Here is a 27,760-nt window from a genome sequence, read left to right on the forward strand (position 1 = left end):
TCTCAGGGCAAGTTGGCCTGGCTCTAAGGTCTATATTCTTTCTACTTTTCATTGCCTTCCCAATTTCCACTGAGAGGAGAGAATAATGTAACTCTACATATGCAAATTAAGGATAAAAACCTAACCTATTGACAGGAGGATACTCTATCACTCAAGACATTCTTAAATCAGACTCTTTAAAAGGTTAATTGTCTCTTGTTCATCAATGACTAAAAACTATTTTCAGTTACTAAGCCAATTAAATATATATATACATATATATACACATACACCTTGCTAAATGTATATACATTAATATATCAATATTATTTAATATATTAAATACAAAAATAACAGGTGTCATTGTGATTCATAAAATAATATTAAAATTAGCTTCCTGGATTATCAAAGAAAGATTTGAGATGAAAAATATTTAATGTATCACATATCTATCTTCCAGAAGAGGAGAATAAGCACCATTTATTCAATTCCTGAAACTCAACAGCTATGAAAATTAATATTAAATTTCTTAAGTAGAGAATTTAAAAATTAACTTTAATAAAAGATGAACTGGATTAATACCTCCATCCAAGTAAGGGCAGGTCCACAATTGATCTTGTTGCCAGCAATAGCTGAAAGGCGGGACAGGTAAGCCATAAGCATCTGAGTGACTGACTAAAGAAAAAGAGAAGATTCAGTGGTAACAGAATAAAGATACTACACTCTTTGTTAAAGAAACTGGTGTGAGTTGGTTGTTTCTGGGAGAAAAAAAATCTGCAGATTTTTATGCATTTTCATAGTTACGGAGGTTCTTCACAGAGGCTTAACAGTTCCATGAACTGACATTACAGGCATTTACATAACTTCCTGTCTGGTGCAGAACTTTCACTTTAGCCCCTCATCATCAGGGCTCATACTACTGTACAGCTTCTAATTTGGTTGCCTTCTCTTTCTATTTTTGTACTGAAAGTGTAAAACGATAGCAGAGACATACTTGCTTTTCCACCCGGCTTCCCCTTGCTACTCTGAAATGCTTTCTTCAAGGCCTGCTGCAGTCTTCACACACCCAGCCATGGCAGGACAGTTCGTACGTGATCCTACACCACGAGTCAACGGATGGGTCCGGGAATGGGACCCAACATTAGCTGACCTAACAGGAGTTGCTGCAGGAATTAGGAACCGTGACACAAAATTTCAGCTCAGTCTGGCTGCTGTCTTAAAAAGAAATGAGAACCTGGCCCCTGTTGGGAGTGGTCATGCTCTGAGACAGTCTGAGAAAGAAATACACAACAGACAAGGCAGACAGGGAAAAGGAGGCAGAGAGACGTCCAGCCTTTCTATGGTATGAAAGGATCTGCGGTTTGAGGACATTCCTGAGGTTTGAGGACATTCCGTGTCGCGGTGTCAGTTCTTGCATGACTGCAGTCTCCACTCTGCCCTCACTACGTGATCGCCTGGGAATTAACTATAGATGTGAAATGGCTTCCCTTCAGGACTTCCACTGTTTTCAAGCATCCACTGTGGCTGCCAAGGAGTCTAACGCCAATACGTTTCTTGTTCCGTTGAGAAAAACCTCGTTTTTGCTCTCCGGAAGCCTTTTGGGTTTCCTCTCTTGTTTTGGCATTTTGAAATTTTACCACAATGTTTCTAGATGTGTGCCTTTTCACTTATTATATTTAGCACTTAATGGGCCCATTTAATCTGAAAACAGGCCCTTTTTTAATTTAGGGGAATTTATTATATTTTTAGTTACTGCCAACCACTCTCTCCTCCTGTAACTCCTACAAGAGGAACAGGAACTTGGAGGAACTTCTGGATCTATTCTCTGTGATTCCCAACAATTCTCTCACAACTTTGTGTCCCTTCTGGGGCTGTGTTCTTACAAAGCTGGCCCTTCCTGCTCACTAATTCTCTCTTCATCTATGTCCATTTTGCATGTAGTCCAGCTGTTAAGATTTGCTATTATTAAAATTAATTTTAAAACCACATGTTCATTTCTAAGATCTCTGATTATTTTATTTTTTAAAACTCTGTTCTCATTCCATGAATGTGACTGCCTCACTTTCTCTCTGAGGGTGGTAATTATGCTTCTGAAAGCCCTCTGTGTTTTTTTTTTTGTTTTTTTTTTAATTTTTTTTTTAAATTTATTTATTTATGGCTGTGTTGGGTCTTCGTTTCTGTGCGAGGGCTTTCTCTAGTTGCGGCAAGTGGGGGCCACTCTTCATCGCGGTGCGCGGGCCTCTCACTATCGTGGCCTCTCTTGTTGCGGAGCACAGGCTCCGGACGCGCAGGCTCAGTAATTGTGGCTCACGGGCCTAGTTGCTCCGCGGCATGTGGGATCCTCCCAGACCAGGGCTCGAACCCGTGTCCCCTGCATTGGCAGGCAGATTCTCAACCACTGCGCCACCAGGGAAGCCCGAAAGCCCTCTGTTTGCTCTTCTGTTACTTCGTTTATTCGGTTTTCACATTGAAGATTTCTAGTTTACCTGTCCCTCTGCAGTCCTCCTGTACAAGTTTCTTATGCTGTATTTTCTTGCCCCCTTAAATTTCATCCCATCTACTTTCAAAGATTCCTCACAAGTTTTGATTCCCTGATGGTTCTTTTTATTTTCTGATGTTATAAAAGAATCTCTTTCCTCTTAAATTAAAAAAAAAAGCTCTCATATTTTTACTAGAAATTTTTGGCAGGAGTGGAAATAAGTGCATGGGCACAGCCTGCCATCATAAACTGAGTAAACAGCATCATTTGAATACACATTTCTTTGATTATTAGTGAGGTCAACATTTTTCCATATTTTTGCTTCTATATTTTGCATTCTCTTTGAAAAATGATCTGCTCATATATATTGCCCATTTATATATTAAGATATGAGATTCTTCTTATAAAATTATACACTGAACCTATTTCAATTCGAAATATCCTAACAGCATTACTAATTTTTCAGTTAAGAAATAATTAATCCCACGAATCTTCCTGAGTGCTCAATATAAGCTTTTATTTAGTATACTGGCAAAAAAAATTCTGCTAATTTATAGTGATTACTTCTGCAAAGTACTGAATGCTTACCTCTAGACTGTCCTTCAGGGCCTCAGAACGGGGAAGCTCTGAGAGCTGGGAGAATCGTCGGTCATAAATACACAGATGAAGATGTTTATCAAGTACCCGAAAATCTTCATAACTTCTTTTAACGATCCAACTTTTGCCCTATGAGTAAGAAAAAAAAAGACTCCTATAATTTGTCTCTATTAGGAATGGTTAGGAACCAGGATTTGTTCTGTAACGATATGTTATTCATGAGATTTTATATTTACTAATTAACTTGACAATAAATAGTTAAACTCCAAAACCCTATAGTAAGTTATATTATATTAAAATGTCAAAAATAGAAAATAAGCTAGAACTGTCCACTAAACCTCTTCTTACCACTGATCAAGCCCACTGGCTCTCCTTGGGAATAATAACTGGTAGATGGGAAGATAGCATGTGACCTTAAACCCACAGAAAGAACCATAAAATGATTTTGTGTGGGAGAATATTACCAGAAATTAAAGAAAAATAAAACCAGGTCACTGATCAGTTACCATGAACATTTCTGTGACTGAAACTGGAAATACACTGAAAATTAATACTACTGAAATTTCATCTAGAAGCATTTGGTGTGCATATATTATCTAGAACCCACTATATCTCCCCACTTCTCAGTCTTTCTTCCTTTCCTTGCCTAAACTCACAAGCTCATTAGAAATGAAAATCTGCTCACAGAGCATATTTATTACACACTGTCTTCTAAGTTTCTCTTGAATCTATCACTTTGTAGCCCGAGCTTTATTAAGGACCGACATCATTTCTGACCTCCCTGCTTTTGATCTTCTCCCCCAACACAAAATACAAAGTTTGTCAGGTCACACTGACAAAAGGCCTTCAAAAGCTCCCGTGGGCAGTAATGATGAGCTGGTCCCCACTCCACACCATTTGGTTTGACAGTTCAATCCACTTTTACATGGAGGCTTTCATCTCATAGCAATCTGGAGGGGCTGGGAGACAAAGCAGCCATCTCCGAATTGCAGGAAACATCTCTACTGTAGCTCTTTTCCATTTGCCTCCGCCAGACGGGGCAGAAGCAGAAGGTACCATTCCATGGGAGAGGTGCTGAATTCTAAACACAGGTATGTCCATGACTAACAGGATAAACTTGTCTAGTCCTACTTTGGACTGCAATTCTCCATTACACAGACGGAAAGCAATACCACCTCCCTCTTTCAGAGGGCTGTTAGAATGAAATAAGAGAACAGATGTGTCAGATATTTTTAAAGAACAGTCTCCTGGTTCCTATTCTAAGAAATGTTAGTTCAATAAATCCGGAATGAGATCCAGTTAATCTGATGAGCAGCCTGAGTTGGGAACCGCTGCCCCACGAGATTAAGTGCAAACATACTTGCACATATCAGGGCTTGCATCGTCTGGGCCTCTCTAAATTTGCAGTGTGATCCCACTCACTACTCCTCCATGCCGTGTCTTTGCTTCCAGTTATGCTCAATCACTTGCATTTCTTCCATGTGTGAAATGTTCCCTTTCTTGCCTACATGATTTTTAAGTGCTCTTCTTCTACTATGGAAAGTTGTTCTTTTACTCTTCGCTCAAGTAAGCGCCTTTGTTTTTTCAGTTCTACCACTGCCTTCTACCCAAAGCATTCCTGAGTGACAACAGGTGGTTAAATACTTGTTCCTTTGGAATGGCAAAAATAAAAAATAAAAATGAACAACAAAGCAGAAAAAAAGAAAAATAACTTATCGCATAGTTGCAAATGTTTTTTCTTTCACACAAAACATTTCAAAAATTATGCAACACTTCAAATATCAGAAAATTACAAAAATTAATTTAACATATGTATATCTCCATCACAGAGATTAAACAGATGTCGACTTTTTATTTCAAAGCTCTGGATATTTTAAATTGAAATATAGTTGACTTACAGTATTATGTTAGTTTCAGATGTACAGCAAAGTGATTCAGTTATATTATTTTTAAAATTATTTTCCATTATAGGTTATTACCAGATATTGAATATAGTCCCCTGTGCTATACAGTAAATGCTTGTTGCTTATCTATATTATGTATAGTAGTTTCTATCTGTTAATCTCATACTTCTAATTTATCCCTCTCCCCCTCCCTTTCCCCTTTGGTAAGTATAAATTCGTTTTTCATGTCGGTGAGTCTGTTTCTGCTTTGTATATAAATTCATCTGTATTGTTTTTTAGATTCCACATATAAGTGATATCATACTTTCTCCATCTAACTTACTTCACCTAGTATATTCTCTAGGTCCATCCATGTTGCTGCAAATGGCAATATTTCATTATATTTTATGGCTAAGCAATATTCCATTGTATAAATATACCACATCCTCTTTATCCATTCACCTGTTGATGGGCAGTTAGGTTGCTTCCATGTCTTTGCTATTGTAAATAGTGCTGCTATGAACACTGGGGTGCATGTATCTTTGAATTAACATTTTCTCTGGGTATATGCTCAGGAGTGGGATTGCTGGGTCATAAGGTAGCTCTATTTTTAGTTTCTTAAGGAACCTCCATAATGTTCTCCATAGAGGCTGTATCAATTTACATTCCCACCAATGTGCAAGACGGTTCCCTTTTCTCCACACCCTCTCCAGCATTTATTATTTGTAGACTTTTTGATGATGGCCATTCTGACAGTAGTGAGGGGATACCTATTTTTTTTTTAATTTTAATATTAATTTTTTTATTGGGGTATAATTGTTTTACAATGTTGTGTTAGTTTCTACTGTACAGCTAAGTGGAGTTCCTGTGCTATACAGCAGGTTCTTATTAGTTATCTATTTTATACTTATTAGTGTATACATGTCAATCCTAAACTCCCAATTCATCCCACCCCACCCCCCGCTTCTCCCCTTGGTGTCCATACATTTGTTCTCTACGTCTGTGTCTCTATTTCTGCCTTGCAAACAGGTTCAACTGTACCATTTTTGTAGATTCCACATATGTGTTAATATATGATATTTGTTTTTCTCTTTGACTTACTTCACTCTGTATGACAGTCTCTAGGTCCATTCACGTCTCTACAAACGACCCAATTTCGTTCCTTTTTATGGCTGAGTAATATTCCATTGTATATATGTACCACAACTTCTTTATCCATTCATCCGTCGATGGGCATTTAGGTTGCTTCCATGACCTGACTATTGTAAATAGTGCTGCAATGAACACTGGGGTGCATGTGTCTTTTTTTTTTTTTAATAAATTTATTTATTTATTTATTGGCTGCGTTGGGTCTTCGTTGCTGTGCGCGGGCTTTCTCTTTGCGGTGAGTGGGGGCTACTCTTTGTTGTGGTGTGCAGGCTTCTCATTGTGGTGGCTTCTCTTTGTTGCGGAGCACAGGCTCTAGGCACACGGGCTGCAGTAGTTGCGGCACACGGGCTCAGTAGTTGTGGCTCGCGGGCTCAAGAACACAGTCTCAGTAGTTGTGGTGCATGGGCTTAGTTGCTCCGCGGCATGTGGGATCTTCCCAGTTCAGGGCTCAAACCCATGTCCCCTGCATTGGCAGGCAGATTTTTAACCACTGTGCCACCAGGGAAGTCCCCACGTGTCTTTTTGAATTATGGTTTTCTCTGGGTATATGCCCAGTAGTGGGATTGCTGGGTCATACGGTAATTCTACTTTTAGTTTTTTAAGGAACCTCCATACTGTTCTCCATAGTGGCTGTATCAATTTACATTCCCACCAACAGTGCAAGAGGGTTCCCTTTCCTCCACACCCTCTACAGCATTTATTGTTTGTAAATTTTCTGATGATGCCCATTCTAACTGGTGTGAGGTGATACCTGACTGTAGTTTTGATTTGCATTTCTCTAATAGTGATGTTGAGCATCTTTTCATATGCCTGCTGACCACCTCTATGTCTTCTTTGGAGAAATGTCTATTTAGGTCTTCTGCCCATTTTTTGATTGGGTTGTTTGGCTTTTTTTGATATGGAGCTGTATGAGCTATTTATATATTTTGGGTATTAACCCCTTGCTGGTCACATCGCTTGCAACTATCTCCCCCATTCCATAGGTTGTCTTTTCATTTTGTTGATGGCTTCCTTGCTGTGCAAATGCCTTTAAGTTTGATTAGGTCCCATTTGTTTAATTTTGCTTTTATTTCTTTTGCCTTGGGAGATGTTCCTAAGAAAATATTGTTATGATTTATGTCAGAGAATATTCTGCCTATGTTCTCTTCTAGGAGTTTCATGGTGTCATGTCTTATATTTAGGTCTTTAGACCGTTTTGAGTTTATTTTTGTGTATGGTGTGAGGCAGCGCTCTAACTTCACTGATTTACATGAGGCTGTCTAGCTTTCCCAACACCACTTGCTAAAGAGACTGAAGAGACCTCTGCCCATTTTTTAATCAGAGTGTTTTTTGCTATTGAGTTGTAGGGGTTCCTTGTATATACTGGATATTAACCCCTTATCAGATACGTGGTTTGCAAATATTTTTTCCCATTCCACAGGTTATCTTTTTACTTTCTTGATGCTTTCCTTTGCAGTTCAGACCTTTTAGTTTTTTTGTAGTTCCACTTGTTTATTTTTGCTTTTGGAATCAGATTTTAAAAAATCATCACCAAGACTGATGTTAAGGGGAATACTACCCATGTTTTCTTCTAGGAGTTTTATGGCTTCAGGTCTTACATCTAAGCCTTTAAACCATTTTGAGTTAATTTTTGTGTATGGTATAAGTCTATTTTCATTCTTATGCATGTGGTGGTCCAGTTTTCCCAGCACAATTTATTCAAGAAACTGTGCTTTCCCCATTGTATATTCTTGGTTCCTTTGCTAAAAACTAAGTGACCATATACGTGTGGGTTTATTTCTGGGCTCTCTATTCTACTCCATTGATTATTTTTCTGTTTTTATGCCAATACTGTACTGTTTTGATTACTTAACTTTGTAATATAGTTTGAAATCAGGGCACATGATACCTCCAGTTTTGTTCTTCTTTCTCAAGATTGCTTTGAATATTTGGGGTCTTTTGTGGTTCCAAACAAATTTTAGGGGTGTTTCTTCTATTTCTGTGAAAGATGCCATTGGAATGTTGGTAGGGATTGCACTGAATCTGTAGATTGCTTTGGGGAGTATGCACATTTTAACAATATCAATTATTTCAATACACGAGCAAAGAATTATCTTTCCATTTATTTGTGTCATCTTCCATTTCTTTCAGCAGTGCCTTACAGTTTTCAGTGTACAGATCTTTCACCTCCTTGGTTAAATTTATTCCTAGGTATTTTATTATTTTTGATGCAATTGTGGGATTGTTTTCTTAATTTCTCTTTCTGATAATCTGTTATTATAGTTTATAGAAATGGAACTGACTTTTGGTAAGAAGCTTGAAGCTTTCCAACTAAGATCAGGAACAAGGCAAGGATATCTTCGCTCGTCACTGATTTAAAACACTGTGCTGGAACTCCTAGCTAATGCAGTAAGACAGGAAAAGGAAATAAAAGATATATAGATTGGTAAGGAAGAAATAAAACTGCCTTTGTACACAGATGACATGATCATCTAGGTAGAAAATACAAAACAAAACAAAACAAAAAAAACCATCTACAACCAGTAAGTGATTATAGCAAAGTAGCAGGATACAAGGTTAACATACAAAAATCAATTGCTTTCCTATATACCAGGCAATAAATAAGTGGAGTCTGAAATTAAAAACACAATACCATTTACATTACCACCCCAAAAATGAAATACTTAGGCATAAATCTAACAAAATATGTACAAGATCTATATGAGGAAAACTATAAAACTCTGGTGAAAGAAGTCAAAGAACTAAATATGGACAGATATACCATGTTCACGGACAGGAAGACTCAGTATTGCCAAGATGTTAATTCTTCCCAACTTGATCTACAGATTCACGATCCTTCCCCAGCCTAAACCCCAGCAAGTTATTTTTCTGAATATTGACAAACTGATTCTAAAGTGTATATGGAGAGGCAAAAGTCCCAGAATAGCTAACACAATATTAAAGAAGAAGAACAAACTTGGAGGATTGATGGTATGTAACTTCAAGACTTACCATAAAGCTACAATAATCAACACAATATGGTATTAGGAAAGGAATAGACATATACATAAATGGAACAGAATAGACAGCCCAGAAACAGACCCACCTAAATAGAGTCAACTGATGTTTGACAAAAAAGCAAAGGCAATACAATGCAGAAAAGATGTTTTTTTTCAACAAATGGTGCTGGAACAACTGAACATCCACACACAAAAAAATAAATCTAGACATAGACCTTACATCTTTCACAAAAACTAACTCAAAAAGACCTTAGCATAAGACACAAAACAATAAAACTCTTAGAAGATAACATAGGAGAAAATATAGATGACCTTGGGTTTGGTGATGACTTTCTTTAGATACAAGAGCAAAGGCACAGTCCATGAAAGAAAGAATCGATAAGCTGGACTTCACTGAAATTAAGATTTTCTGTCCTGTCAAGAGAATGAAAAGACAAGCCACAGACTTGGGAGAAAATATTGGCAAATAACATGTCTACTGATAAGGAATTTTAACAAAAATATACAAAGAACCCTTAAAAATCAACAATAAGAAAACGAACAACTGATTTTAAAATGGGCACCTCACCAAAAAGATGAGGTGATGATACAGATGATAAATAAGCATATGAAAGGATGCTCCACACCATATGACATCAGGGCAAGGCAAATAAAAACAAGAAGATATCACTACACATCTATTAGCGTGGCAAAAATCCAGAACACTAATGACACCAAATGCTAGAGAGGATAGGAAGCAACAGGAACTTTCCTTCACTGCTGGTATGAATACAAAATGGTACAGCCATTTAGGTAGACTTTTCAGTTTCTTACAAAATTTATCATACTCTTAGCACAAGATCCAGCAATTGCACTCCTTGGTGTTTACCCAAATGAGCTGAAAAGTTATGTCCACACAAAACCTGCACACAAAGGTTTACAGCAGCTTTATTAAAAGCTGCCAAAGCCTGGAAGCAACCAAGATGTCCTTTAGCTGGTGAATGGATAAATGAACTGTGGTACATCCAGACAATGGAATATGACTCAGCACTAAAACAAAGTAAGTATCAAGCCATGAAAAGACATGAAACTTAAATGCATACTGCTAAGTGAAAGTAGCCACCCTGAAAAGGCTACATACTATATGATTCCAACCATATGACACTGTAGAAAATACAAAAGTGTGGAGAAAATTTAAGAAAAAAATCAGTGGTTGCCAGGGACGAGGGGGAAGTGCGAGATGAATAGGTGGAGCACAGGAGATTATAGGACGGTGAAACTATTCCACATACTATAATGGTGGATACACATTATAAATTTATCTGAACCCACAGAATGCACAACACCATGAATGAACCCTTAATGACAATGGTACGTCAACGTAGGCTCATCAGTTGTAACAATGTACGACGTTAGCAGGGGAATGTCCATAGTGGAGGAGGATGTGCATGTGTGAGGACAAGGGATACGAGGGAACCTTGTACTTCCACTCAATTTTGCTGTAAACCTAAAACTGGTCTAAAAAAAAAGTTTATTAAATTTATAAAAAGTAATCATGTTCTCTTCTCTCTATAGAGTCTTGCTGAAATAAATAAATATCAATAAGCAACCACATAAAGGAAATAAAATTCAGAGCCTCAAAAGGTAAATACTGGGGACTGGATTTCAAAATTCATGTCTTCATATATCAATAAACTGATTTCTTTCAACTTTTAAAAACTGTTCTTGTGCTAGTAAAAAGTCTGCGTTTTTATACAGATTTACATGCAGGAAATTAAAACCGTAACACATAATTTGCAAATTCTCTCAAACTGTTTTAAAGTCACTGAGTAAAATTCTAAAAATAGTAAAATACCTATCTTTTCAGTAGATGTGGAAGAAAAACTTTAAATTTCATATGTAAAAAAACAACCTTAATCATGGAATTTCTAAATGGGCTGAATAAAGTAAATGATCAGAGTATTTCAGAAGTTCAATTATTTTATGAAGAACAGGACAAAAAATTCACTATATACATCTGTCTAAATTTTAATTTGTGGCTAATTTATAACCTTAATAATTATTACTATCAAGTAAGTATTGCTCTCCAAGGATAACAAAAATCAACAATTCTTAACAAGGCTCATAAAGAAGAATGAGAGAAAAAGAAAAATACCAGTGTATATAGGATCAAATTTCTAAGACAAAATTTTGTTCTTCTTTCTTTCATTCATTCACCAGATATTTACTGAGCACCTACATAGTACCAAGCCCTGGAGTGAGCATTAGAGATACAACAGAGAAAGTACCATCAAACCTCTGACTGCTTAGAATTTATTTCTAGTGAGGAAAAAAATACTTTTTAAGTTAATAAATACATAAATAAAATAATGATACTTTTGTGCTATGAAGAAGTGATATCTAACCTGCCTCCTGAGAACTGAGCAAGCACCAGACACAGCAACTGCGTGTGTGAATGGAGTGACGAGCTGACCAAAAGGTCAATGCCTTGTTGCAGGAAAAAACTCAGGGTCTTTTAGGAACTGACTGAAAGCTAGTGAGACCAAAGCGTAGGAGTGAGAAGATTGTCCCATGATGCTTAGAAAAAGTAGGCAAGGTCCAGATCCTGCACGGCCCACACAGGCCTTGGTAGCAGTTTGGGTTTAGTTTTAAATTCAATGGAAATCTACTGAAGAGTTTTAACCATGAGAGTAACATGTTTAAATTTACATTTTACCTCATTCTGGCAGTTGAAGGGTTATAATCAAGTATAGGGTGCAAACGCAGATGCTATCAACAATGGCCTAACAAGATACAGCGTTTGAGATATAGCTTGGTAATAATAGAGGTGGAAAGAGTTAGACAAAATCTACACATACTTGCGGTCCTTTCTGAGAAGAACAGTCTTCACCCATGTCCTCTGAAGACTCTTTTATCATGAGAAAGTATATCACGCAAAAGAATTAGTGCTATGAATTAACTGTATGTATGATGAAGTTCAGTGAAAAGAAAGACCTGATTTAAATCTCAGCCTGGCCTTATCCCAAATAGGGGACTTTACACAAGTTACTTAACACCTACGAACAGCAGTTTATTCTTCTACATAATGGGAATAGTAACACATATATTTCAGAGAAAAGTTTTTAGGTTTAAATAAGAATGTCTGCAACTTGCTTATATTCAATACATTGTGTTCATACACAGATGCTCTTCAAACGTTAATAATCAACTCCACCCCCTTAGTAACAACATATTCTAAACCGACCAAGTGGAGGAGTTATTTAATACCGAGGAATGCATTTCTGATGGTGGAATTTCAAGCATCAGAGTACAGGAGATATTTTGAGACAGAAAAGCATTCCCCTAAAACCAACTGTTTACTCCATCAACGGGGACATAAAGAAGCTTTCACATGACTGTAAATATTTTTTTAACAACTTTATTGGAGTATAATTGCTTTACAATGGTGTGTTAGTTTCTACTGTATGACAAAGTGAATCAGCTATACATATACATATATCGTCATTTCTCCTCCCTCTTGCATCTCCCTCCCAACCTCCCTATTCCACTCCTCAGATGGACACAAAGCACCGAGCTGATCTCCCTGTGCTATGCGGCTGCTTCCCACTAGCTATCTATTTTACACTTGGTAGTGTATATATGTCCATGCCACTCTCTCACTTCGTCCTGGCTTACCGTTCCCCCTACCTGTGTCCACAAGTCCATTCTCTATGCCTGCATCTTTATTCCTGTCCTTCCCCTAGGTTCTTCAGAACCTTTTTTTTTTTTTTTTAGATTCCATATATATGTGTTAGCATGCAGTATTTGTTTTTCTCTTTCTGACTTACTTCACTCTGTATGACAGTCTCTAGGTCCATATATATATATGCCACATATATATATGTGGCATATATATATGTGGCACATACATGTGGCATATATGTAGCACATTGTATATATGTGCCACATCTTCTTTATCCATTCATCTGTCGATGGACACTTAGGTTGATTCCATGTCTTGGCTATTGTAAATATAGCTGCAATGAACATTGTGGTACATGACACTTTTTGAATTATGGTTTTCTCAGGGTATATGCCCAGTAGTGGGATTGCTGGGTCATATGGTAGCTCTATTTTTAGTTTTTAAGAAACCTCCATACTGTTCTCCATAGTGGCTGTATCAATTTACATTCCCACCAACAGTGCAAGAGGGTTCCCTTTTCTCCACACCCTCTCCAGCATTTATTGTTTGTAGATTTTTGGATGATGGCCATTCTGACTGGTGTGAGGTGATACCTCACTGTAGTTTTGATTTGCATTTCTCTAATGATTAGTGATGTTGAGCATCCGTTCATGTGTTTGTTGTTAATCTGTATATCTTCTTTGGAGAAATGTCTATTTAGGTCTCCGGCCCCTTTTTGGATTGGGTTGTTTGTTTTTTTGATATTGAGCTGCATGAGCTGCTTGTATATTTTGGAGATTAATCTTTTGTCAGTTGCTTCATTTGCAAATATTTTCTCCCAGTCTGAGGGTTGTCTTTTTGTCTTGTTTATGGTTCCCTTTGCTGTGCAAAAGCTTTTAAGTTTCATTAGGTCCCATTTGTTTATTTGTGTTTTTATTTCCATTTCTCTAGGAGGTGGGTCAAAAAGGATCTTGCTGTGATTTATGTCATAGAATGTTCTGCCTATGTGTTCCTGTAAGAGTTTTTTTTTTTTTAAAGAAAGGATTTTTTTTTTTTACTACTACTTTTTTTTTTTTTTTTTTTAAAGGATTTTCTTATTTATTTATTTATTTATTTATTTTTGGCTGTGTTGGGTCTTCGTTTCTGTGCAAGGGCTTTCTCTAGTTGTGGCAAGCGGGGGCCACTCTTCATCGTGGTGCACGGGCCTCTCACTATCATGGCCTCTCTTGTTGCGGAGCACAAGCTCCAGACGCGCAGGCTCAGTAATTGTGGCTCACAGGCCCAGTTGCTCCGCGGCATGTGGGATCTTCCCAGACCAGGGCTCGAACCCGTGTCCCCTGCATTGGCAGGCAGATTCTCAACCACTGAGCCACCAGGGAAGCCCCCTCCTCTTAAGAGTTTTATAGTGTCTGGCCTTACATCTAGGTCTTTAATCCATTTTGAGTTTATTTTGGTATATAGTGTTAGGGAGTGCTCTAATTTCATTCTTTTACATGTAGCTGTCCAGTTCTCCCAGCACCACTTATTGAAGAGGCTGTCTTTTCTCCATTGCATATTCTTTCCTCCTTTATCAAAGATAAGGTGACCATATGTGCATGGGTTTATCTCTGGGCTTTCTATCCTCTTCCCTTGATCTGTATTTCTGTTTTTGTGCCAGTACCATACTGTCTTGATTACTGTAGGTTTGTAGTATAGTCTGAAGTCAGGGAGCCTGATTCCTCCAGCTCCATTTTGCTTTCTCAAGGTTGTTTTGGCTATTCGGGGCCATTGTGTTTCCATACAAATTGTGGAATTTTTTGTTCTAGTTCTGTGAAAAATGCCATTGATAGTTTGACAGGGATTGCACTGAATCTGTAGATTGCTCTGGGTAGTATAGTCATTTTCACAATGTTGATTCTTCCAATCCAAGAACATGGTATATCTCTCCATCTGTTTGTAACATCTTTAATTTCTTTCATCAGTGTCTTATAGTTTTCTGCATATAGGTCTTTTGTCTCCTTAGGTAGGTTTATTCCTAGGAATTTTGTTCTTTTTGTTGCAATGGCAAACAGGAGTGTTTCCTTAATTTCTCTTTCAGATTTTTCATCATTAGTGTATAGGAATGCAAGAGATTTCTGTGCATTAATTTTGTATCCTGCTACTTTACCAAATTCATTGATTAACTCTAGTAGTGTTCTGGTAGCCTCTTTAAGATTCTCTAAGTATAGCATCATGTCATCTGCAAACAGTGACAGCTTTACTTCTTCTTTTCCTATTTGGATTCTTTTGTTTCTTTTTATTCTCTGACTGCTGTGGCTATAACTTCCAAAACTATGTTGAATAACAGTGGTGAGAGTGGGCAACCTTATCTTGCTCTGATAATAGTGGAAGTGGTTTCAGTTTTTCACCACTGAGAACGATGTTGGCTGTGGGTTTGTCATATATGGCCTTTATTATGTTGAGGTAAGTTCCCTGTATACCTACTTTCTGGAGGGTTTTTATCATAACTGGGTGTTCAGTTTTGTCAAAAGCTTTTTCTGCATCTACTGAGAAGATCATATGGTTTTTCTCCTTCAATTTGTTAATAAGGTGCATCACATTGATTGATTTGCACATACTGAAGAATCCTTGCATTCCTGGGATAAACCCCACTTGATCATGGGGTATGATCCTTTTAATGTGCTGCTGGATTCTGTTTGCTAGTATTTTGTTGAAGATTTTTGCATCTATGTTCGTCAGTGATATTGGCCTGTAGTTTTCTTTTTTTGTGACATCTTTGTCTGGTTTTGGTATCAGGGTGATGATGGCCTCGCAGAATGAGTTTGGGAGTGTTCCTCCCTCTGCTGTATTTTGGAAGAGTTTGACAAGGACAGGTGTTAGCTCTTCTCTAAATGTTTCATAGAATTCGCCTGTGAAGTCATCTGGTCCCGGGCTTTTGTTTGTTGGAAGATTTTTAATCACAGTTTCAATTTCAGTGCTTGTGAATGGTCTGTTTTTATTTTCTATTTCTTCCCGGTTCCGTCTCAGAAGGTTGTGCTTTTCTAAGAATTTGTCCATTTCTTCCAGGTTGTCCATATTATTGGCATAAGGTTGCTTGTAGTAATCTCTCATGATCCTTTGTATTTCTGCAGTGTCAGTTGTTACTTCTCCTTTTTCATTCTAATTCTGTTGATTTGAGTCTTCTCCCTTTTTTTCTTGATGAGTCTGGCTAATGGTTTACCAATTTTGTTTATCTTCTCAAAGAACCAGCTTTTAGTTTTACTGATCTTTGCTACTGTATCCTTCATTTCTTTTTCATTTATTTCTGATCTGATTTTTATGATTTCTTTCCTTTTCCTAACTTTTGGTTCTTTTTGTTCTTCTTTCTCTAACTGCTCTAGGTGTCAGGTTAGGTTGTTTATTTGAGATGTTTCTTGTTTCTTGAGGTAGGATTGTATTGCTATAAACTTCCCTTTTAGAACTGCTTTTGCTGCATCCCATGTTGTGTTTTCATTGTCATTTGTTTATAGGTATTTTTTTATTTCCTCTTTGATTTCTTCAGTGATTTCTTGGTTATTTAGCAGTGTATTCTTTAGCCTTTATGTTTCTATTTTTTGCAGTTTTTTTCCTGCAATTGATATCTAGTCTCATAGCGTTGTGTTGGAAAAAATACAATTTCAATTTTCCTAAGTATACCAAGGCTTGATTTGTGACCCAAGACATGATCTATCCTGGAGAATGTTCCATGAGCACTTGAGAAGAAAGTGTATTGTGTTGCTTTTGGATGGAATGTCCTATAAATATCAATTAAGTCCATCTTGTTTAATGTGTCATTTAAAGCTTGTGTTTCCTTATTTATTTTCATTTTGGATGATCTGTCTATTGGTGAAAGTGGGGTGTTAAAGTCCCCTACTTTGATTGTGTTACTGTTGATTTCCCCTTTTATGGCTGTTAGCATTTGCCTTATGCATTGAAGTGCTCCTGTGTTGGGTGCATTATTATTTACAATTGTTATATCTTCTTCTTGGATTGATCCCTTGAGCATTAGGTAGTCTCCTTCTTTGTCTCTTGTAACAGTCTTTATTTTAGAGTCCATTTTGTCTGATATGAGAATTGGTACTCCAGCTTTCTTTGATTTCCATTTGCATGGAATATCTTTTTCCATCCCCTCACTTTCAGTCTGTATGTGTCCCTAGGTCTGAAGTGGGTCTCCTGTAGACAGCATATATACGGGTCTTATTTTGTATCCATTCAGCCAGTCTGTGTCTTTTGATTGGAGCATTTAATCCATTTACATTTAAGGTAATTATCAATATGTATGTTCCTATTACCATTTTCTTAATTGTTTTGGGTTTGTTATTGTAGGTCTTTTCCTTCTCTTGTGTTTCCTGCCTAGAGAAGTTCCTTTATTTAGCATTTGTTGTAAAGCTGGTTTGGTGGTGCTGAATTCTCTTAGCTTTTGCTTGTCTTTAAAGGTTTTAATTTCTCCGTCGAATCTGAATGAGATCCTTGATGGGTAGAGTAATCTTGGTTGTAGGTTTTTCCCTTTCATCACTTTAAATATGTCCTGCCACTCCCTTCTGGCTTGCAGAGTTTCTGCTGAAAGATCAGCTGTTAACCTTATGGGGATTCCCTTGTATATTATTTGTTGCTTTTCCCTTGCTGCTTTTAATATTTTTTCTTTGTATTTAATTTTTGAGAGTTTGATTAATATGTCTTGGTGTGTTCCTCCTTGGATTTATACTGTATGGGACTCTCTGTGCTTCCTGGACCTGCTTGACTATTTCTTTTCCCATACTAGGGAAGTTTTCAACTATAATCTCTTCAAATGTTTTCTCAGTTCCTTTTTTTTGTCTCTTCTTCTTCTGGGATACCTATATATTCAAATGTTCGTGTGGTTAATGTTGTTCCAGAGGTCTCTGAGACTGTTCTCAATTCTTTTCATTCTTTTTTCTTTATTCTGCCCTGCGGTACTTATTTCCACTATTTTATCTTCCAGGCCACATATCCGTTCTTCTGCCTCAGTTATTGTGCTACTGATTTCTTCTAGAGAATTTTTTATTTCATTTATTGTGTTGTTCATCAGTTTGTTTGCTCTTTAGTTCTTCTAGGTCCTTGTTAAACGTTTCTTGTATTTTCTCCATTCTATTTCCAAGATTTTGGATCATCTTTACTATCACTACTCTGAATTCTTTTTCAGGTAGACTGCCTATTTCCTCTTCATTTGTTTGGGATGGTGGGTTTTTACCTTGCTCGTTCATCTGCTGTGTATTTGTCTTCTCATTTTGCTTAACTTACTGTGTTTGGGGTCTCCTTTTTGCAGGCTGCAGGTTTGTAGTTCCTGTTGTTTTTGGTGTCTGCTCCCAGTGGGTAAGGTTGGTTCAGTGGGTTGTGTAGGCTTTCTGGTGGAGGGGACTGGTGTCTGTGTTCTGGTGGATGAGGCTGGATTTTGTCTTTCTGGTGGCAGGACCATGTCCAGTGGTGTGTTTTGGGGTGTCTGTGAACTTCTTATGATTTTAGGCTGCCTCTCTGCTAACGGGTGGGGTTGTGTTCCTGTCTTGCTAGTTGTTTGACATAGGGTGTCCAGCACTGTACCTTGCTGGGCATTGAGTGGAGCTGGGTCTTAGTGTTGAGACGGAGATCTCTGGGAGAGCTTTCGCCTTTTTTTTATTACGTGGGGCCCAGAGGCCTCTGGTGGACCAGTGTCCTGAACTTGGCTCTCCCACCTCAGAAGCTCAGGCCTGACACCCGGCCAGAGCACCAAGACCCTGTCAGCCACACAGCTGGTTAGTCATGGCACAGTTGGGACAAATTTAGGCCTCCTGACTGACAGTCCATTTCCTTCTAATGTAAATATTTATGAAAAATTTGATCTTCAGAAAAAATAAACTATTATACATTGATGAATTCTGGTAAATACAAAGGTAGTTCAAACAATTCAACTTCAATAAGAACCATTCATTTCAACTTCTCTAAAGCTTACTATGGAACAATAAAATACTAAGTATTTCATTAAGCAACAATTATTCTTAAACCAACAAAACTATACTCAGAGGGGGAAAGATCAGAACAGAATTTTCATTAGGGCACATGTTAGAATAAATTCTTGCAACAGCTAGGTTTAAATTAGTCATTTTAAAATTAACACTTAGGGGCTTCCCTGGTGGTGCAGTTGTTAAGAATCTGCCTGCCAATGCAGGGGACATGGGTTCAAGCCCTGGTCTGGGAAGATCCTACCTGCCGCGGAGCAAGTAAGCCCGTGCACCACAACTACTGAGCCTGCGCTCTAGAGCCAATGAGCCACGACTACTGAGCCCACATGCCAGAACTACTGAAGCCCGTGCGCCTAGAGCCTATGCTCCACAACAAGAGAAGCCACCGCAACAAACAGTACCCCCCACTCGCCACAACTAGAGAAAGCCCACATGCAGCAATGAAGACCCAACGCAGCCATAAATAAGTAAATAAATAAATAAATATATTAAAAAAAATTAACACTTAAAAACTGATGTTTTTAAACCAGACTATTTGCCTCACAGAGGTTTTAAGAATTAAATGATATGCTGCATGCCATAATACTTGTGTACTAGATGTATAAGTGATCAAAAAATGCCTACTGAATTTGGATCTATGCAGTATGGAAGATATTGCTTACATTTCTGGGTTCACAATTTAAAAAGAAATTAAAACTGTAAAAGGCAGAGACAAAGACTCCATTACAAGATTCAAAGGTAATACCTAAAGAAATCAGTATCACTTAACCTACAGAAAGGAAAAAGATCACAGCTGTTTAATTGGACACTTTCTAAGATAAAAGAACAAGCGAAGAAAGTGGGTTAAGATGAAGGACCAAGGATTTTGGTTAAATAAAAAAAATTTCAAGTGCACATTATTAAAAATTAGAAATTAGCAAAGATATGAAGTATGAAATTGGCTTCTATAATGAACAGATTACAGGGCGTAAGGGTGATCGTATCTCATCTGAAGATTAAGCAATCTCTAAAATCTGTTGTAGATTGCAAATTCCAAGGTGATGCAAGAAAAGCTGGCAATCAGGAAACTGAAGCCCTTAGTAGCTCCCGCTAAGATTTCATATAGCTTAGGAAAGCAACTTCCATAATTTGGGCCTCAACTTCCTCATTTGCAAAATTAGAAGGTTTGATTGTGAGTCTCTCTTGGTTATAAAAAAAAAAAAGATTCTAGTTTAATGTGGTTTATGGCTGACATATATGGCAAGAATACAGAAGGTAAGCCATGAGAACATATCAATGATTACTTACAGTGTGAGGCAGAGGAGAAACGTGACAGCATTATGACAATGCAGTAAATTACTACTTTCACGTAGTAAATAGTATAACAAGTAGTCTGAAATTTTTTAAGCAGCTTGACAAGATATTTACAACCAGGAAATAGCCTTAATTATCTAGGTCACTAATTCATGGAGGCATAATCAAGTAACGATTATACATTTTAATGTATGGTACCAAAATACCATGCTTACCTTTTGAAGGTCATTTTTTAAGAACAGCACAGGTATTTTTTTTTAACGTCTTTATTGGAGTATAATTGCTTTACAATGATGTGTTAGTTTCTGCTTTATAACAAAGTGAATCAGCTATACATATACATATATCCCCATATCCCCTCCCACTTGTGTCTCCCTGCCACCCTCCCTATCCCACCCCTCTATGTGGTCGCAAAGCTCCGAGCTGACCTCCCTGTCCTATGTGGCTGCTTCCCACTAGCTATCTATTTTACATTTCGTAGTGTATATATGTCCACAGCACAGGTATTTTTGACATTATGTTTTGCTTATGAGAATAAAAATATTTGCATTGTCAGAACAAATGGAAATCACTGGTAAGAAGAGAAGATGCTATAAGGTGTAGGTTTTAGATGGAATAATAAGTTCATGACTCACATGTCAATCATGTACTCTAGATAAAGAAAAAATGTTTTATATCCCTGTATTAGCAATGGTTCATCATAAAAGCATTTGATATTTTCACTTAAAAATTAACTCACCAAATAGAAGCATTTTTATGAAATATGACATGAAACAGTGATTCAGAGCTGCCCACTTCCTCAAAGGAACCAAGATGACATACAGTAAAACATGTATAAATGATATGTAACTTTGAACATATATATATAAGCTAAGTTCAATTTCCAATCTCATATTCTCTCACCTACAAATAAAAGCACTTAATTATAAAAGGTTTGCCCTTAAAGTCACACCAAGACTAAGAACTTAAGTATTTCCCATATGAAATAGCCATTAGACTTTTCCAGATTATTTAATTTTTAATTTCAGGTACATGAATAATACTTTTTGGAAAAAAAACCCCATAAACTCCCTTATCTTACTCTCTCAAAGAAAACTAAAAACTTTGTACATAAGAAAGCTTTCCTCGAAAACACTTGCTTTACAATGACTAGTTCATAGATAGGCAAGAAGGCTCAATGAACAAAGAATAAATAAAGAAACTAACTGCTTACTTGATGGAGGAAATAATCAATGCTACAAATGACATATTTTAAATCTCATTAAGAGCAAGTCATGGTAATTACCACCAAAAAAGTTCTAATACTAAGAGTTAAGAAATAGCACACTTCTGAAATATACACACATTGTTACACCACAGCGGAACTTACCATCTTGGTTAGAAAAGTGCGCACCTGATGCAGACACTACTTAGTCTGCTCTTTTATTGTAATATGTGACCCGTAGCTGACTCATTTAATCTCATCATCAATAAACAATATATTTCCTTTACTCTTTTTTTTTTTAAAGGATTTTATTTATTTATTTTTATTTATTTATTTGACCGCGCTGGGTCTTCATTGCTGCGCGCAGGCTTTCCCTAGTTGGGGCAAGCGGGGGCTACTCTTTCATTGCGGTGTGCGTGCTTCTCATTGCAGAGCACAGGTTTTAGGTGCGCGGGCTTCAGCAGCTGCGGCTCGCGGGCTCTAGAGCACAGGCTCAGTAGTTGTGGTGCATGGGCTTAGGTGCTCCACGGCATGTGGGATCTTCCTGGACCATGGCTCGAACCCATGTCCCCTGAATTGGCAGGTGGATTCTTAACCACTGCGCCACCAGGGAAGTCCTATTTCCTTTACTCTTACAGGAAGAATTTTCACTTACGTTTGTAAATTAAATATCTATTAAATTGACTCTATTAAATTGATTGTTTCAACTCTAAGTATATGCAGAAATGCCAATGTGAATGGGAGAAAGAATAAAATAAAACATCTGTGTTACCACAGTCAATGTTATTTGTTCATATTTATTCATTCATTTATTCAATGTTATTCATTCATATTTAATTCTCATTAAATTTTATGTGAAATGGAGAACACATCCACAAAATTACCTGACAAGCAATGTGCACGAGGTAGACCAGCTCTTTAGATTCACAGCCATTTTTTGTTACTTCATTCTGTTCTTCTGAAAGTGAAAGCTAGGTCAAAGAAGAAAGGGCAAAAGAGAGGAAGAGAAAGTCATGATTAATGAACAAAATAAAATAAGCATTCAATAATACCTGTCCCTCCCATCAACTTAATGTAAGATATGCCTTATAATAGAACTCTGTTGCTTAAAGCAGATAAAATGAGGAATTTCAGGATTTTTTAAAAATATGGTTCTACTTGAAAAAGAATAGATACATGTATATGTATAACTGAATCACTTTGCTGTACACCTGAAGCTAACACAACATTGTTAATCAACTATACTCCAATATAAAATAAAAATTAAAAAAATAAATAAGAAATTTAAAATACATTTCTAAAAATTTTCTTTGTAGCTTATATCTAAACTAGCACAACGGTATAACAGCAGTAAATAAAATAGTACATTCATTCCAAAGCAGGCCTTCACGTCCCTGAGGTACAGCACAAATGTGAAAGGAAGGCATTCAGGTGGGCCCTGAGAGACAGCGTGACCGGTGGTCTAAATGAGCTCAGGCTCTATTACGGAGACTGCACACTGGCTGCCCAGAGAACAGGTTGGGCCCGCAGACACATTTTATTTCAGACTCACCATGCAGGTCTGAACACTGGATTTCATTTGAACCAGCAGCTAACATTTAGAAACTAAGCGGTTTCATATGAAAAATACAGATTTCTGACTTCTACCGAAAAATCTGAAAATCTGAACTACTAGACCCATATTCTCACATGGGCAACAAGTGGCCGGAGCTAAGTGACCACCACCCTCTGAATGAGGCAAGAATTCTCCCAGAGACTTTGTCACAGAAGTGATTACTCTCTACTTTTTAGTCAATAGCTAGGTTGAATGTTAAGTGTCATCTATCATGCTACTTGCTTTGTTATTTTTTTACACCCTACTCACTTCACTCATTTATTTACATTTATTTACATCCTTCCCATCTAAGGATGTGAATTTGCAAACTCAGCTCCAGATACAGACAACCCTGAGTTCAAAAGTGCCACTAACTGGTTATATAATGTTGACCTACCTACTTAATCTCTCATCTGGAAAATGGGAATGATATAATAACACCTATTCTCAAGTTCATTAAATGAGATAATGCATTTAAAGTGTTTACCAAGGTGCCTGGCACTCAGTAAGTACTTAATAAACATTACCTATCATTATAGTTAATATTATAAGAAATATAAAGTTGATGAGAATATAGTCTCTATTTTTTGAAAGCAGTATCACTGGAAGTATTAAAAAAGAAAAAAAACAAAAAACTCCTGGTATTAAGTAGGAGAAGTTCAGAGGATAATGATCATTCTCACACTAGCCAAAAATAAGCCAGATTAACTACAAAATGAGTTTTTTAAAAAGTGAAAAGAAACCTACACAAACTAAGTTGCAAACAGGGACAAGACTTCCCTGAGACAGAAGAGATCCGTATGGATGTGCTCAGACACCTGGCAAAGACGCAGGAGAATAAAGAACCTGCCTTAGACACGGTAAGGAGAAACCAGCCAAACCCCAACTGACTGCATGTGGATTGGAGTGACAGATAAACTAAAATTCCAAGGAGCACCATCAACACCTACCCAGCAACTGACTCCCACAGGTATTCACCGAGTGGACACAGTCAGTACAGCAATGGCGGGGCAGGGGGAGAGAGCAGGAGAACTGAGAGATACGAACCCATGAAGTGTGTGGAGTCTCCCCAAGCACAAGGCAGCGCAGTGGAGATGGAGAGAAGGCAAGAAAGCTGAGAAAGATCCTCTGAGGTTCTCGGGGCATTTAACAACTGGTGACTGGAGGTGGCACAGAAAAGCTGAGAGAAACCCCACTGAGGAATCACGGGTGCTATAAGAGTATAAGGCAGATACACACTAGGACCTGGGCAAGGGTAGCCGGAAGAGAGCACTTGTTGGCACAAAAAGCTGGGGAGCAAAGAGAACTAACAACCAGGTGGGTTGCTCTGCCTCAGTTCAGAAAACTACGGGCTTAGCAGTAAAGCACAAAGAGATCTCACCAATTTTCACTTTTCCCTGCTGAAAAAAAAAAAACTTCCTGAACCTACACTCAAAATATTTAGAAGTAATGATAAACTAAAGCAAAGTTGCCAAAGGCCAGGTCTATATCAGCCATAGGTCAGTTTGACTCAGGGCCCCGTCAAACATGACTAACATAATCTACCACACAATCTAACAGAATGGAAAAAGAAGGGATATGCCCATTCCTGAAGATAAAAATTATTGACTTTAGTCTCTACTGTCTCTTATATAACATATTTGGCATAAAAAATTACAAAACATACATGGAAGCCAGAAATTGTGATCCAAGGTCAAGAGAGGAAACAGGATAAGGGAAAGACACAGAAATGGCCCAGATATTGAAATAATAAAAAGAATGTAAATTAATTATGGTAGAAATTCTAAAATTTAATCTGAAAAGATAATATGTAAGAATATAAGAATACAGGGAATCCTAGCAGAGACTGATCTACAAATATATTAAAAAGAAATGCTAAAAATAAAACTATGATGTCAGATATTAACAGCAAACTGAACACAGTAAATGAAAGAATCACTGAACTTGAAAACAGGTCAACAGAAAGTATCCAAGCTGAAAAAAAATAGAGAAAAAAAAGAATGACCAAATAAATAAATAAATAAATAAATAACAGTACAGTTAAGATCTCTGAAAGAATACCAAACAGACAAGCAATATGTACAACTGGCGTACCACAAGGAAATGGGATTGGAATGGGGCAGATAAGTATTTGCTGAGACAACAGATGAGAACTTTCTAAAACAGGTGAAAGATACCAACTAACAAATTCAAGAAACAGTGAACCCCAGATAGGATAAATTTCAAAAATCACTACTAGGCATATCATAATCACACTTTTGAACAACAAAATAAAGACAAGAATCTTTAAAGCAGCCAAAGAAAAAAACATATAACATTAAGGGGAAAATAGATAAGTGACAGCTAAATTCTCACCAGAAATAAGAGAGGCCAGAAGACAAAGAGAAAAAGATTTAAAGTGCTGGAAGAAAAAGACTGTCAACTCTATATCCCACTAAAATAAACTTCAGAAATTTAAGAAATATAAACACATTTACAAATGACAAAAGCTGAGAGAACTTGTCTCTAACAGACCAGTGCAACAATAAAAGCTAATACAACTTTCTAAGATTGAAGGGAAATAGTACTAGACAAAAACCAAGAACTTCAGGAAGGAATAAACAACATCAGAAAGGGTAAATATGTAAGTAAACATAAAACACCTAAATTCTCAACAGTAATAGACAGTAGAAGTTTGAGACTATCTTAATAGTTTTGAGAAAAGAAAATAAATTAACCTAGGTTTTATTCATACCTAAACCTACAAGAAAAGAGAAGAAAAAAAAAAAAGCATTTTCTGATGAATAAAAACTTAATGAGTTTGGACTTCCCTGACGGCGCAGTGGTTAAGAATCCACCTGCCAATGCAGGGGATACGGGTTCGAGCCCTGGTCCAGGAAGACCCCACATGCCGTGGAGCAACTAAGCCTGCACTCCACAACAAAAGAAGCCACCGCAATGAGAAGCCCGCACATCACAATGAAGAGTAGCCCCCGCTCTCTGCAACTAGAGAAAGCCCATGCGCAGCAACAAAGACCCAATGCAGCCAAAAATAAATAAATAAGTAAGCAAAGAAATAAATAAATTACATTTAAAAAAACCCACAAAACTCATTAGTTCCCATCAATAAATCCTCACTAAAAAGACTTCCAAAATATGTACTTAAAGATGAAAAAGGATTCCAGGATAAAGAACTAAGGTATAAAGCAGAAATATCGAGCAAAGAATTCAGCAAATAAGTATTACATCTAAACAAATCTTAACGTATAACAAAAATAATGATTAATTATAAGAAATAAAGAGATGAAACTATAAATCCTGAACAACACTACCATGAAGAAAGAAAGAGTAATCCCACTTAAAACATTCTAAGTGCTGGTATTGTTTGAGAAAAAAAGACACTGATAAACACCTTAGACTAAAAATTAGGTGTTCAAGTTAAACTTTTAATGGTAGCCACTAAAAGAACAGAAAAACCCGCTGTAACTTCCAAACAATAAAGAGCGAGGTAAAATTTTTAAATGTCAATACCTGCAACAGAATTAAGAATAGACGAAGATCAGTCTTCCTAAGTAGAACAGAAGGGGGAGAAAGGAAAGGGAGGGAAGGAGAGAGCAAATTTCCAAATTAAAGCAAGGAGATGGGGTGGGGGGCATTAAAAGCAAAACAGTATAGTCAAATGGTATCAACAAAATGGTGGAGTAGGCAGCTCCAAACTCCAGTCCATTCACAGAAACATGAAAAAACAAGCAAAAACTCTCAGAACCAACTTTCTCACTACTCTAGAAAACAGCAGAAACCCATGAACATGTTCAGGGTGAGACACATGCATGCAAAGGACATAATAAGACCCTAAGCTTTAACCTCTAATTAAACTTTAGCTAAGACAGAGCTGTAAACAGCTTGGTTAAGTGTTGAATGAGCACCCCCACCACAAAGGAAATGTGCAAAGACTGGAGAAGTGGCTTTTTGTTTGTTTTATTTTTAGCTCCCGGCATTCAAGGAATTCCCTGACAAAACCCTTCTGGAACACAAGCTAAAAGAAGGGAGCCTTCAATGAGCACCTATGACAAGAAATACAGTCTTTGCAAAAACAGTCTGGAAAAGTCACGAACAGGCAACTGCAGCCTTCACAAAAAAAGACAGCAAACCTGTATAAAGGGGTGGAATCTGATTTAAGGGTTTTAAGGGTTACACATTACAACAGTCAAATATCCAGTATGCAACAACAACAAAAAAAAAATCACAAGATACGCACAAAAGAATTCACAAGAAAAAATAAATAAAACAAAAGAAAATATCCCTGAGAAGTCCGGATACAAAATCTAGTAGTTCCCTGACCAGGGATGGAACCCATGCCCCCTACTGTGGAAGCAAGAAGTCCTAACCACTGGACCACCAGGGAAGTTCCAGTTTAGTAGATCTTAAACAAACTACATAAAATACACTCAAAGAGCTCAAAGAAACTACACAGAACTAAAGGAAAGCAGGAAAACAATGTATGAATAAATGAGCATATCAATAAAAAGAAAGGAAAAAAAGGAACCAAACACAGACTTGGGGGATGACAAATCACTATCTAAAATGAAAATTTCACTAGAAGAGATCAACAGCAGATTTAGGCAGGAAGAAGAATCAGTTTACTTAAAGAAAGGGCAAATAAAAGTATACAGTCCAGGGAATTCCCTGGTGGTCCAGTGGTTAGGACTCCACGCTCTCACTGCTGAGGGCCTGGGTTCAATCCCTGGTCAGGGAACTAAGATCCTGCAAGCCGCTCAGCACAACCAAAAAAAAAAAAAAAAGAAAGTATACACTCCAAAGAACAGAAAGAAGAAAGAATTAAGGAAAATGAAAAGTAACTAAGAGACTGTAGGACACCATAAAGAGGACCAAAACAATACATTATGGGAATCCCAGAGGAAAAAGAAAAAGACAGACATAAAGAGATTATTTGAGGAGGGATATTAGGAAGATGCAGGAAGAGGAGAGCCCCAACTCTAGACCCCTTCACAA

The 27,760-nt window shown here is 37.3% G+C and overlaps 1 protein-coding gene across 6 annotated transcripts in view; it reads right to left on the reverse strand.

Annotated features, from left to right (window-relative positions):
• ARHGAP32 (Rho GTPase activating protein 32) overlaps nucleotides 1–27,760 on the reverse strand; it is a 282,949-nt gene that overhangs the window by 84,557 nt on the left and 170,632 nt on the right. For all 6 annotated transcript variants that reach the window (XM_057552728.1, XM_057552731.1, XM_057552730.1 and 3 more), the window contains 3 exons: nucleotides 22,059–22,145; nucleotides 3,047–3,184; nucleotides 562–654 (listed from right to left, as the gene is read on the reverse strand). In XM_057552728.1, the coding sequence (XP_057408711.1) occupies nucleotides 562–654; nucleotides 3,047–3,184; nucleotides 22,059–22,145 (318 nt within the window). The remainder of the gene's footprint in view (nucleotides 1–561; nucleotides 655–3,046; nucleotides 3,185–22,058; nucleotides 22,146–27,760) is intronic.

The sequence above is a fragment of the Balaenoptera acutorostrata genome, chromosome 9 (genome assembly GCF_949987535.1).
Source record: "Balaenoptera acutorostrata chromosome 9, mBalAcu1.1, whole genome shotgun sequence".
In the NCBI taxonomy this organism is placed as follows: domain Eukaryota; kingdom Metazoa; phylum Chordata; class Mammalia; order Artiodactyla; family Balaenopteridae; genus Balaenoptera; species Balaenoptera acutorostrata.